At 43.1% G+C, this 14,530-nt stretch overlaps 1 protein-coding gene across 1 annotated transcript in view; it reads right to left on the bottom strand.

Annotated features, from left to right (window-relative positions):
- The window catches only part of LOC150077604 (uncharacterized), a 48,262-nt gene extending 34,092 nt beyond the window's left edge, over nt 1-14,170 (bottom strand). Inside the window, exon 1 of the mRNA XM_090386048.1 lies at nt 13,578-14,170. Coding sequence (XP_090242174.1) covers nt 13,578-13,669 — 92 coding nt within the window. The 5' untranslated portion in view covers nt 13,670-14,170. The remainder of the gene's footprint in view (nt 1-13,577) is intronic.
- Nucleotides 14,171-14,530: the final 360 nt, after the last annotated feature.

The following is a 14,530-nucleotide window of genomic DNA, read 5'->3' as shown; positions in this document are numbered from 1 at the left end:
TGGCAGTGGAGCTAGATGATTTTGTAATAACTGAGAGGAAAGTGGAGAAGTTGTTGAAGTTAAACGTATGAAAGGCACTCGAGGTGGATAGGATCTATCCAGTTATATTAAAGGAGGCGGCAAAGGAAGTAAGCAAACCTTTAGCCATAATTATGAGAGCATCCTTGGACTCTGAGGAAGTTCCATGGACTGGAGATGTGTAAATGTATCCCCAATTCACAAAGGGAGATCCAAAGGGTGACATGAGTAATTACAGACCAGTTAGTTTAACTTCTGTTTCAGGGAAAATAATGAAGTCACTGGCATGGTTCCCTCTAAGCTGCGCGTGTGCGCGACCACGCACTGATTTCTATGAAATTGCACAGGTGCGTTTACTTCCCGCGCACCCAGCCGACATACTAGATGGCGACAGGAGTATTAGTGGAAGGATGGATATGGGAAGGGAGGATAGCATATGCCATAAGATTCGCTATTGCATTACACGTTCCCACATCTTTTATTTGCTCAATGCACAGCGTGCCAGGACGGTGGCGGAGCAAGTCCGACTAAAAGCTGACGATGAAAACGCTGACATCCTCATAATATTGGAACCGTACACGCACCAAAAGCAAGTACGGGGATATCCTATTAAATACAAAATTGTGCAGTACACAGATGAAACCCCATGGGAAACTGTGATAATCAGGAACCCCATATCACAGTCACAAAAATCACACAATTCCGCACTCCCTGGGAAGCATGTGCCCACTTTGTCACCTCCCTGGGAAGTCTTTATGTGGTTGCTCTATACTGCAGACCAGGGGCAGAAATCGACTATGCGATAACATACCTGGAGAATCTTCAAACTGCACTAAGGACACAAGATACTAGTGGGGACAGACGTCAACTGCAGGTCCCCCCTCTGGCACAGTACCACACCTGAAAGAAGAGGCTCAACGAATGGGCAAAGGATCGAGGAGCACCTGGCCAACTCCATATTTGTTGTTAAAAACCAACCCTTCTGCCTCCCGACCGTCTACAACACCTTATGGGAAGCAGAGATTGACATAACATTAGCCACAAGAAACAGACACCCACACACAAATTGGACGGTTAGAAACGCCTGGACGACCTCGGACCATCGTACAATAATCTTCACATTAGAAAGGAACCTGACGAGAACAACTGTCGACAGGCACATGCTAAATAGATTCGCCCTCAGCAAGGCAAACTGGGACACCATCCGAGAGACTATGCTCAGCAGGCCAGCAATACCTGCACACACTGAGGGAGCAGGAATGCGGGAGCGAAAACCCGGAACGACTCCAGAAGGATTTAACAAAAATAATAACAGAAGCAGCAGAGAAAGCCATGAAGAGAAGAATCCCCATTGCAGGGGCCACGCCCTGGTGAACTCCAGAGCTCACACGAATGAGGAAATTAATACAGCAAAGGAAACAATTTCAGAGGGCTAGGAGGAATTGGCCGCAACAAGAAGTCACTGAACTCAGGAACCAATATAGAATCGCTAGAAATTGTTATACTGAACAGATAAAGAAAATAGAATCATGGGAGAGGTTGGTACAAGGGTCAGGGAACAGCAATCCCTGAGGGGTGGTATACAAAATTACCACTCAAACTCCCTAGGAGGAGGAAGTCGTGACATCCACCAAAACAGCACAAGGAAATTTAACCATAACCTGGGAGGAGTCGATTGAGAACATCCTGGACAACATCCTTCAGGAGCTGCCAACAACACTAACAGATAAGCAGCAGGCTATCTGCCAAGCAAACAATTGCTATAATAATGACCAAATAGAACCCCCCCCCCCTTCACCTTAGAAGAAATTCAGGATGCAGCAAGCCGCGCGAAAAATAAGAAATGCCCTGGACTGGACCTAATTGAACCAGAGATGGCAAAAGAAGCAACGGAACATATACCGGAATTACTGCTAAAACTATTCAATTGCTGCCTGGAAGCAGGTAAATTTCCACTACAGTGGAAAAAGGCAAATTTAAAACTGCTCCTAAAAAACCCAACAAAGCCACCTAGTTCCTACAGACCCATAGCCCTGCTACCAACCCTCAGTAAAATATTCGAAAGGCTGCTACATACCAGAATCACAAGGCATTATAATGAAATAAATCCTAACATCACAAAGCAATACGGATTTACTCCTGGCAAATGCACTATCGAAGCAATACAGAACCTCGTCTCTAGAGTCACCCGTTGTAAAAGGAAATACTTCCTCGTCATCGCAGTGGATTTTCGCCGGGGGCGTTCGACAGCTTCTGGTGGCCGAGCGTCTTGGCGAGACTCAGAGCTGCCAACCTTCCATTGAATCTTTATAATTTCATGAAGGATTACCTGGCTGATAGAGCAGTGTAAGTTACCACACCTCACTAACAAAGGCTCCATTACTTAGAAGTTTATACCGGATGTAGGACAAGTTTATCCACTCTCCCCAGCCTGGTTTTCACCCGGACTCAAAACTACCTACCTATTGACCGGACATGGCTCATTTAGAAAGAGGCTATATGACTTTGGAATCGCAGCTACTCCGCGGTGCTCCTGTGGACAGGAGAGTCCTGGGAGCACCTGGTATACGAGTGTGACCAATATGAGGACCTCAGATGTCAGCTATACACCAAGATTCACTCGCTTCTTCGAAACCAGGAGGACATCGTTCTACAAGAGGAAGAGACCTACAAAGCATTCACACTTTTTGCGCAAAATCTGTTCACAAGACAACGGACCCTACCCTCCCCTTGAGTGGAGGTATTCCAAAAGTTCACAAATCACGAGACAACAGCCATCCCTCAATGGCCCAGAGTAATGGAAACACAACTAAGACTCTGACTCAATTTGTTCAAAGACACCATAGAAAACCAGAAGAACCCTATCTTGCCCTGTTGGGCACCTGGACTAAAGGACATCCAAGGTTGTCATATGACTCAACATACACTGTTTCTCTCTTGAACGGTGCTTTCTTTCCCTTTCCGTGGGGAGAGGGGGCTTTGCCCCCACTCCTTCCCTTCCCTAAATATCTTCCCTCTGGTGGAGCACGGGCCTGCTCCACTGCAATCGCGGGGCCATCCTCTCTATCGACCCCATACTCCCTTTTCTTCCCTCCAGTCTTCACACTCCCTTTTACTGTTGACTTTCACAGCATTTTCAGCCCTACGCGTCCAAATTTAACTACATCAAAATTTCCTGCCCGACCCATTTAGGCATATAGAAAATATTATTTCAGCGTATAGCCCCTCGAAAGCATCTAAATTATTCTAACAAATGCTAATAACTAACCTCGAACAGCACTTTTTTTTTTTTTTTTTAAGGTTCTAGCCACTGAAATCCCAGGAAAGTAGGTGGCAGGACCTGCCAGAGTACTATATAGGTAACACCCGGCCGGCCTCCCCGTGGCGAGGTATGGTAACGTCGGGTCCCATTAGGGGCCCGGCGGCTAACAGACCGGATGAACAAGGGCACAACATGCTAAATACCACATGACCCATATACTTTTAAATCCCTGGCTTGTCCGATACAGTGTACATATGCGGAGATGGGAGAAATCCCAGGAGCCGTTAGACCCAAATATACCTATACCATATAAATGCCCGAGTCGCCCAGTCCGCAGGGGCTGCCCCCAGGGTTCTGTCCTGGGGCCGCTCGTGTGGAACTTTGTCTTAGACGAATTCCTCGCCATGGATCTGGATGGTGTGGAGGCCCAGGCCTATGCAAATGACTTGGTCTTGACCATCGAGGCTGACAGCAGATCCTCCCTAGAAATGCAAGCAAATGGTGCCCTGCAAAAGCTGCTAGATTGGACGAAGCTACACTTGCTCAAACTAGCACCCGACAAGACAAAATCGGTGCTGCTAAAAGGTACACTAGACTTAAGGAGACCACCACAAATTAAGATTGAGAACAAAACAGTTAAGCTGTGCGAACAGATTAAATACCTAGGAATAATCCTGGACAGAAAATTAAATTTCAAGCCACACCAAAAATATATTAAACAAAAGATAAGATACGTGGCCCTCGTCGCTAGAGTCACCCGCAGGGACGGGGGACTCAGACGTACTACCCTGTCTCTGTACTACAAAACTCTCTTCATCCTTGCCATCACATATGGCTCCCCTGTCTGGTATGCGAGGGCGGGACTAGAGGTGAATAAAGGGATCCTCGAAACCATTCAGAGGACCATCCTCCTTACCATGTCGAGAGCAACTAGAACGACTAGCACGGTTGCCTTCCAAGTCCTGGTAGGAGTTCTGCCCCTGGATCTCGAAGCTACCCGCTGTGGTCTGCTCTACGATCTTGCCAGAAACACATCGGCTACAATGTATGACCTCACTAATGACCGCAACTATAAGAGAAGAATCACCGACCACCTCGTCCAGATTTGGACGAGGAGGTGGAGCAACTCAGAAAAAGGTGCAGTGACCAGAAGATTCCTCCCCACTGTCACCAAGCTGTACCCTAAGGCGCCAGCGTGGTTTCACCCTGGTCGAAATACCACCTTCCTCCTTACAGGGCATGGCCCGTTTAAAGCTAAACTTCACCAACTTGGCATCATAAATATCGCGCACTATCCCTGTGGCAACCCGGAGTCCTGGAGATACTTAATGTTTGAGTGCGATTTGTTGTTTGTTTTTTGGTTTTTAGGAGCATTAGCAACTAAGGCCATATTGCTCCGGGAATATGCGGTGGTCATTCCCTTGACCTTTCCGCATCCTCCGCATTTGGTGGTGACGGGCTCGAATCCCGGTCTAATCAAGAAGCGTGTGCTACGCACTGCTGCTCCTTCCCACCTGGCTACGGAGGCGCCAGTGCTATTTGTATGACGACATACGACTAATAACGGCAATCCAATATATCCCAAACAACCAAGAACCCAGACTGTTGGACACTCAAGAGGACTACAAGGCACTCAGTCAATACCCAGGATCATTGTTTTCTAGAAGGAAAACAATGATATAAATACATCAAAGGCAACCCGACTAGAAAGAATGCAGGAGGTCAAACAAGTAAAAAAAAAAAAACTCACCATACCACAGAAAGACAAGACTTTAGGGTGATTTGGATGGCCTACTGGCGACCCAAAACTACACTCCTTTGTGCGGTTTTTTTTTTCCGGGGAGGGGGGGTATTTTCTCTTCTCCTCTCCTCCCCATATTTTCACTGTCGTGGGACATGGGCATGCCCCACTGAAAATGGGGGGTCACCTTCCTATCCAACGCCTCTTCTTCCTATTTCATCCCCCCCGTCTTCACCCTCCCTCCCATCACTTTCTCTTGTATAGCGACTGCCCCACACGTCCAAATTTAAATCACATCAAATTTTGCCCGCCCTTTTAGGCTCTCTAGAAATAGTTCTTTCAGCATAAAACCCCACGCAGCGCCTTCTAAATGCAATTTTACTTAAATCAACAGCGATAGCTCCAACCTTTATTTTAGGTCCTAGTCACCGAAATCCCAGGAAAGTAAGTGGCAGGACCTGCCAGAGTATAATTAGTCTGTTGGTACACACGGGCGGCGTCCCCGTTGCTAGGTATGGTAACGCCGGGTCCCACTGGGGATTGGAAAGTATTTGATATTAATGCTATCAGAAATGAAAGAAAGAATTTTTGACTTTGGGCAACTTAATGTGATACGCCTTGCAAAAAAATATTCACGATTTATTACAAATAACGAAAAAGTGATGTTATTTCTAAAATATCAGAAGAATATTCGGAATTAAAATTTATCATTTCCGAATAAATAAAACATTTAAACTTTCAGTGGCACTTTAAATTTCATACTTCCAAATTTAGAGTTTTGTAACATATCCATTCTGATATTTTGAGAACATTTCAAGCATCAAGTGCAGACTGCGAGCGAGGATTCAGCACTATGAATTCAATTAAAACAAAAAATCGAAATAGAATACATGAAGGTCATTTAAGTGACCTTATGACAATCAAACTGCATTTAACTAATGGTGCAACAATAAATGTAGATGTCTACAAAGTATGGACTTCTACAAAGAACAGAAGAGAAAAATTCCCAGCAAAATAAATAACTGTAAATTGTAAATATATTGTTATTTTGTTTTTATTATTATGCATGTCTCTACTTACAATTCAAACAATTTGTAAAAATATTGCACATATTTAATCTTGTCTGAATTTTTTTTACTCAGGTGCATTTCTGCACCAGCTATAAGAAAATTTAGAGGGAACATTGGTCACTGGTTAAAGATGCATTGCAGGATCATCTAGACAAGACTGCACTTATAGTTCAGACAAAGCATGTGTTTGTTAAAGGGTGCGTGACCAATTTGTTTGGATACTATGATGTGGTCAAAAGGAACTGAATGCCAAAAATAATTTTGATATCGTATACTTGGATTTTAGGAAAGCTTTTGACACTGTTGCGCATGGAAGACTATTGTACAAATTGGAGAGGTATGGCATTAAGAGTAAGTTGCTACAATGGATAAAAGGGTGGTTGAGTGAGAGTGAGAGAGGTAATCAATCAAGGACGCTGCTCTTTGTGGACTAATGTTATTAGCGGAGTCCCACAGGGTTAGGTGTTGGGTCCACTGTTGTTTTGTATATTTATCAATGATATTGATGAAGGTATATCAAGCTTAATGTCAAATTTTGGCAGGGTTGTTAATAACAGTAATGACAGTATGCTGCTGCAACAGGATCTGTAAAAGTTGGATAGATGGGCTGAGAAGTGGCAACTGAAGTTTAACATTGACAAATGCAAAGTGCTGCATATGGGTAGCAGTAACCTCAAAGAAACGTACCAACTGGGTGATGTTACACTTAGGGTAGTGGAGAATGAAAGAGACCTGGGGGGGGGGGATAATTGTGCAGACAGATGTGAAGTTTTCTGAGCAGTGAGGACAGGCTGCCAGAGTAGGGAGTTCTTGGGGTCATGTCAATGATATACAGGAATTTTGCGAGCAGGGATAAGGAGGCGATTATCCCTTTGTATAAGGCAATGGTCAGGCCACGCCTTGAGTACTGCTTATATGTCTGGGAAGCCTCATTTTAGGAAGGATGTAGAGTTGCTAGAACGGGTACAGACAATGGCAACAAGACTGGTGAGGGAAACAAAGGGGTGCTCTTACTAAGAAGGGCTTAAGTTCTGCATATTGCAGCTTCTGGAGACCATCCAGAAGGCCTTGAATGGATTGAGCAGGCTCAATGCTGATGGGATTCTTCCTCTTGCTCAGATTACGAACCTGAGGGGGCATAGATTCAAACTGAGGAAGGATAGTTGTAGAATAGATGTGCGGAAATTTCTTTTAGCCAGTTGGTAGATGATTGCTAGAAGAGACTTCCATCTGATGTTGTGGAAGTTGAAAGCTTAAATAAATCCAAGGCAAAATTAGACAAACTTTTGGAACGAATGGATCAGTGAAATAGTTTTTTTTTTTTTTTTGGCTGATGTATAGGCTTGCTTTCATTCATCATATGTCTCTACTAATGCTAATGACAATTTTTCAAACGAAATCTTCCCTAAAAGATGGATCGTTAGAAGTGGGCTCACTTGTTGGCCACCTCGCTCATTCGATTTGTATCCAATGGACGTTTTTTAGTTTACTATGGTTTAAATTGTGGTTTGCTCCCCGAAACCTCTTTAAATGACCTTCGTACACGGATCACAAAATTAATGCCGTAAATGAAACATAATTGGAGAATGTTTTTATGGAATTGCAAAATATTGAGGTTATGTTGAATCTTAAATCTTTTTTGTTAATGAACGTAAGTTACTGCAGTTTTAAAGTGTACAAAGACTTTATGTACGCCCTGTATATTACCATATATGGGTATATAAGAGGAGTGTCAGGTTCACATATAACCTGACACTCCTCTAAAAGCGTTAGGTTAGGTGTGACGTTAAGCGCCGGAGACTGAGGCGTCAGTATTATACAGGTTGTCCCAAAAAGGTGTAACCAATTTTAAATGTTTGTAACAAATGTAATTTTAATGATAGAAACACAAAAACTGCGCTAAATGTGAGAAAAACAGTTGAAGTTTTTACGTTAACAGTCCGTTCTTTTCTTTTGCAGATTGTGACGGTTGTCCTGAAGTTTAAGTAGAGGCAACAAATGGATCCCGTGACCAAAGCACAGGTAGTGGAGTGGTTTATTGAAACCCGGTCTGAAACGCAGGTTCAGCGTAATGCTTGAGATTTGTGTATCCTCAATTGGACGAACTACCAAATGGGGTTATTTTCCAACAGGATGGAGCGCCGCCACATTTGGCTTTGAGTGTGAGGAGGTCTCTTGATGACAAGTTTCCTGGCCGTTGGATTGGGCGTGATGGTCCCATTGCGTGGCCACCACGTTTACCAGATTTATCCCTTGTGATTTCTTCTTATGGGGATTCATTAAAGACAGTCTACAAGACCCCTGTTGCAGACATCGCAGACTTAAAGCGCAGGATTACAAATGCAATCACCATGATTGCATTTTCGTTTCTCCTTTATTTATTACAGAAAATAAAAATTCTGTTAATGAAAGGAAAAACGTAAGTTTAAATTATCTATTTTGTTTACCTTTCCTCATTTCGAATTCCACAATGGCAACAGATGCAAGCTCTTTCACAACTTGCGAACAAATTGGCACTGTTTTCACAGCCTTCTACAGTATAAAAAGTAACCAACTTCCCAACTTGTTTGAAAACATGTTGTTCTCCAACTTTTCTTGCAAACATTTTTTTTCAACGCTCAAAACAATTTACTGTATAATAAACGGATTGAAATATTAAGTATCACAATACTAATAACATTCACCCGATTACTGAACATTTTCAAGCACAACTGAGCAAAATTCTTTGGTCAGTGCCCACTTAGAGGAACAATAAGTGGGCATTCAGCAACAACCTAAATTTCCTTTTGCATCCCCCTTTGACTCCACACAGCAGCGATTCGTCTTGGAATGGTTCCAGATTTCAGTAAAGTTCCTGTGGTATACTGGCCCATACAAGGTGGACAACATATTCCTGTAGAAGATAGTCATTTCGATGTAATCCCACCTCTGTCGGATTGAGGTTTGGTGACTGTGGGCCACTGAAGATGGACGTCCCAGTACGTCACTGAAATCAGGCCCACATGATTAAGCGTAGTGGCACGGTGCATCCTCCTGCTGTCAGCATGACGAGTGCACCTTATTTGCTAAAGCTGTTTCCAAAACTAAGAGTAACTTTTGTTATGAAACAAGCGCCTTCTATGAGTAGGCAGGAAATGCTTTTGAGGATTCCCTACGGCATCTCACAACCTGCCTGTCTCTTAAAGGTCTCTCATCTCTGCTAACCATCTTCAAAGATCTTAGAAAGCCATCAACTGTTTTCCCAACAAAAGCACACTCGGCCCAGATGGCTTTGCACTTTTCAGAGTGAAAATGCATCTTAAGGGGAGGGGGAAGAGAACCTGATAGAGGTGTATAAGGCCCTGAAGGTAAACAGTAAAATCAAAGAGAATGGTATATTTTCACTGGCAAAAAAGAAAAGAGCCACAGGGCATAAATAAATTTTGGAGTAACAGAAGGATGGGCATGAAGTTTACTTTCGGGCCGCGTGTTGCAAACGTTTGGTGAAGTTCAAGACAAAATTGGATTGGTGTTACCTCGAATGGGAATAGTAAGAATCATGTTGAAGTTGAAAACGGTTGCTCTTTCTTTTCCAAGAAAATTTCGGCTCATAACATGGAGAAAAAGAGGTACTGTGTCAACTTTAAGGGACGTCCACTCGGCTACAAGGAACAACGAAGAGATGCCGCTCTCGCTGACAAATAGAAGTGATACCAGTCGCAGGAAGGCAGGCTAAAAGGGGGGAGGGGAATTCACTTCACTGTTTTACTGTTTCAAAAAAAAAAAAAAAAAAAGTAGGTATTAAATTTTACGTCTACTGTCGCGATGCAGTTTACTTTTTTAATTAATAGAGAATATAATTTTTTTTATTGCATTTACGAGTTTTCTTTCATTTTGTGTATTATCCGGGTAATTTACTTCTCAACCGTTACCCGGATAAAGGGAGTCCACTACATTAAGAATAAAACTTTGAAACCGTTTTGACAACACACAAAAGACAAGCACGTGAGAATTTGTTGCGCAATTTCCTGCCAAGTGTAAAACGCGTTGAAATGAAGGCTTCCTTCAGAAGAGCCCGCTGCATCTACATTCATTAACGTTATTCTCGTATTATCAACGGGGGAGTAATTTCGTGGGATGAATTAGCACGTTTCCGTCACGGGTTAATGCTGTTCGTGTACAGCGGGGGGATTTTCGGATGTCCAACTTGTACGCGATTAATGACGCTGCACGGAAATAGAATTCTGCAAGGGGCGTTTAAGCTACGTGTATTTAAGACACGACGCACTCGAAAATAAAGAAACTGTTTATAATTATGGCACACAAGACGGGTATCGGCGTTGCTGACGGCCCTGCTCATACTACGCAACTGTTTTTGACACATCGTGATGTCGGATTGCTGAAACTGCTTCGTACCACTCTCAGATACAAATAGACTGGAATTGATTACCTGACGTTGCGCCTTAGCACACGATGGGGGATTATTGCTGACGCTGGCCTCGGGGCCGATGTTCATTGCCATTTCATAAATGCTCGCGAATGTGACAAAGGGCAGCGGTCCTCCACCACCACCGAATCGTAGCTGCAATCATGACCGATAACGCCACGTTTGGTCTGCTTACAGCTTGCCATGGGATTGCTGACGTCATCCCCTGGGGACTGGTGTGGGTGAAGCCAACACTGGTTAGCGACCAAACCTCACATAAAGTCATCCTGGTCCCACGACTTTATCGTTCTCACCATGTATCTCCCCTACAACTCCCTCTTTAGTTTCGCCAAGATGAAGGAGCCATAATGTAGCCCCAAAACCCCCAATGTAGTGGATGCCGTCTCTTCCACTGCTCTAACTAACTCCCTCTCCCGTTCTTGATCTTTCACCTCTGTACTCCTCTTCAACAAAAACTAATTTCAAGGAACACTTCCTAAGGGCAAAGATGAAGACCTATGCTGCTTTCTGGCCTATCTGCCATGAGCTCGCAGTCTGTCACAACATCAAAATGCTCGGACAATACATTAATAGATGTCTCACACCTATACCCCCATATGCCTCCAAAATCTGGCCCTCAGCATCTACTTCCCAATGTAACCAATTTCTGACAATAGAATATTGGATTGTGCAGTGGCTGAACAGTCTGGGAGGGAAGCCGTTCACCGTCTCGAAATCTATTCTCCTAGTCAGTCTAGGTATGACCTCCTGGAAGCTCACTATCCTCAAAGCATCTGTCAACACTCACCAAGCTGCTAACTCGCCAGATTGATGACCCATCGATAGAAGCTATTATCGCAGTTGCAGAAGCTAGAAATCGCCAGAGCAAGCTTCTCCCACTTCGGATGAAGCTATCTAACCTAGACTCCTTAAAAGACATGTTCCCACGTAACACCGTCGAACACTTCAACACTTTCTCCAATGATCCAATAAAGTTCGAAGACAAAGCATAAAGAAGCGAAATTATGGAATAAATCTGGACTAAATCACCAGGACTACGGTTCACTCTAAGCTGCGCGCTGATTTCTATGAAGTTGCACACAGACGACATACTAGACGGCAACAGGAGTCTTAGTGGAAGAATGGATATAGGAAGGGGGGGGGGGGGGGATGATAGCTCATGCCATAAGATTCGCTATTGCATGACATGTTCCCACATCTTTTCTTTACAAATACATAGTGAAAAGTTGTTGATTTCTATTTATATGAAAATTGAACCGAATTTCTTTTTTTATCAGAAATTTATACGCCAACAATTAATTTCAAATAATATAATGAAAAATAAGTAAATTTGTTATATCAATTGCTGAAGAAAAGATAAGTCAACCCGCATATTTATCTCTAATTATTAAGACCAAGTTTATTTTAAAGTGAATGTTAACGTGTAGTTAAGTAAATCTGATTATTTATTTAATAATTATTGTAAATATCTTGAAAATTTGTATACAATTGTATGATGTGTACAATTGTATTTCAAAATACTGTATACACCCTTTAGCCCACTAGCAGTACAGGGGGTGAACCTTGGGTAAATAAACTGATATTTTTTTCCCCCTCTCTGGGATTCTTTTCGCCAGAGTACTAATTTCTCCCTGGCCCGGCTCTACGTGCCGATGGACGGGAAACGGGGGGGAAGTCGGTAGTGTATCGCGGGCCCCCCTGGTAAGAGGCCAAATGCGTAACACAATCCATCACTAACGCTACACAAACACGCTAACCAACACTGCCTGGCCTTCAGAGTTTATATGCGAGAGTTCAGTAGGTGGAATTGCAGGAGACTCCGATGCGACTTGTCATGTTACGTTAGATGCTCTGCAGTGCATGTAATTTCGAACACGCACGCTACCAGGATGGATACTCGCACACTTCTGATGGGCAAGTGAATGTTGGAAATGGTGCATACTGAGCGAGTGGAAATAACACTCGCTCTGTTAATAAAGGTACATTTCTTATCACCGCATTACATTCTTCTCAAGGCTGTAACCCCCCCCCCCCATTACTTTCGAACGTTCCCACAACCCCTCGTAAATATAACTACGGTGAAAACAAAAAATATCAACTTCATCTTTGAAAGGAAATCCTTCACACGAACTCATCGAGCGCAGAGGAAATGCTTTTCCTTTTTGCACCCACCCCAGCTTGCACAGATGTTGCAAACTCAGGGTTCGGGAGTGAGGTGGAAATATATGCGGACTATTGCGTAGGACATTGTCATTCTATAATGTACATATTCCTGGAAATTGTGGGCACATTTTCAGAGGCCCTTTTCCAACGTTTGCCAGATGCACAGGCTTCGAGTATTTTGATTTGAATAGAATATAAATTAATGGGATATAAAAGACTGGGGGACAGAAATAAATCCTTCTAGGCCTCTTAGAAATATTTAGAATAACAAAACAAGTTGTATACTTTAAGCTACCCTTCCCAGCACCCCTTTAGGTGTACACCACCACCATCAACCATTTCACATAAAAAGGATTTATGGATAATAACTTAATTATTGCACCGAATTATATTTATGAATAGCAAAGGCGTATTTCAGATATTTGGCTGCATCAAAATTCCTAGTTCTGTTCTGTGTACCTGTCCCCAACCCGATTTCGACGCGTGTAACTTGTTCGAGTAAAACCCGGTACGTTCAGTTCTGTGTCCACCCCTTCCAAAATTTTGGTTGCAGAAGAAAGTCTGATCGTGACACTAATTCTAAACACAAGCGGTGCCAAATATGAGAACGAATTCAGTGTTCGAACCGGGCTGGAATTTTGGAACATCATTAGGACTAATGCGTTTAAAACGTTTGGTTCCTAAACTTCCAAAAAATGTTAGATTGTCATTGCCACATTCATAATTATTGGGGCGTCCGAATTTCTGACCAATGAAAGCACGGATTAAGAACGCACTGGATTATTCATTCACTTTCAATATTCTATTGAAAACAACGCGAATGAATATTATTGCTCTTAAAGACTTATTTATCGAGTAAGCTAATGAGGTTTTTTTAAATCTTCGATAATTGAGTACCTGAACTGATTTCGATTTGCATTGGACTTCCGCACCTTATCTTCGTTGAGAGTTGCGCACTTCGCAGCCTCGCACGACAAGCCACATCCCATAATGTTTCGTCACCACACTTCGATCGAAACTGTACACCCCGCTTCCTTTACACAAATGCCTGCGTCTCTTCGGTGACGTCAGCCGCAAATGTTCCTAAGGGTTGTGAGGAAATTCGATCAAGGTTAGAACACCCCACGTACTGTCCGTTCGCAGGTTTTTCACAAACGAAAACATTTGCCGAATTTCTCAAGCCTATCGTCCGCTATCTAATCTAATCGTGGAAATGGCTCCGGTTATCGACGAGGAATTGTTCTTTTTGAGCACAAATAAACGCAGATTAACCTCCCCCAGCAGCACGTTTCTCTTCTACTCGTCCATTTTTTCTCTTTCGAAGTACACTCTTTTTACTTGAAGGCGAATCTCACCGCGAACCAACACAGAATAAACACCAACAGGTGTTTTAATTGATAGAAGAGTCTCCCACTCGCTGTTTTGTGCGCACTGTTGAAACAGCTGCCAAGTTATTTTGAAATCCGTCCGCAGAATGATGTCACTTCTAAACACACCTCGAAGATCTCTTTGTAAGCGCCTCTACCTTTACCCGCTACTCTCAAACCAAACCGATACTTTCGAATGGACAAATCAAAAGGCAAAAGCTAAATTTTATCGATAGATCTAAATAAACAATATTCGTACTGCGTAAAAATACACTGCTCCACAAAATTAACAGAACACGTAGAAAACGTGGTGTAACTCGTGCAGCTTGCGATAAAGCTGGACAGAATTTGGTGTGGTGGTGGTGTACCACAGAATAACGATAGCCTCCAACATCGCAGAAATAACGTCTAGAATCTGTCTGTAGGCTAAAACGGTACTCATCAGAGAACACAGATGTGCCCTATTTGTCAGGGCTTCAAGTC

The sequence above is a fragment of the Mastigoproctus giganteus genome, chromosome 12 (genome assembly GCF_048544385.1).
Source record: "Mastigoproctus giganteus isolate SK-2022 chromosome 12, ASM4854438v1, whole genome shotgun sequence".
Classification (NCBI taxonomy): domain Eukaryota; kingdom Metazoa; phylum Arthropoda; class Arachnida; order Uropygi; family Thelyphonidae; genus Mastigoproctus; species Mastigoproctus giganteus.
The sequence above is the reverse complement of the archived record's forward strand: the minus strand, read 5'-3'. Positions and strand labels throughout refer to the sequence as shown.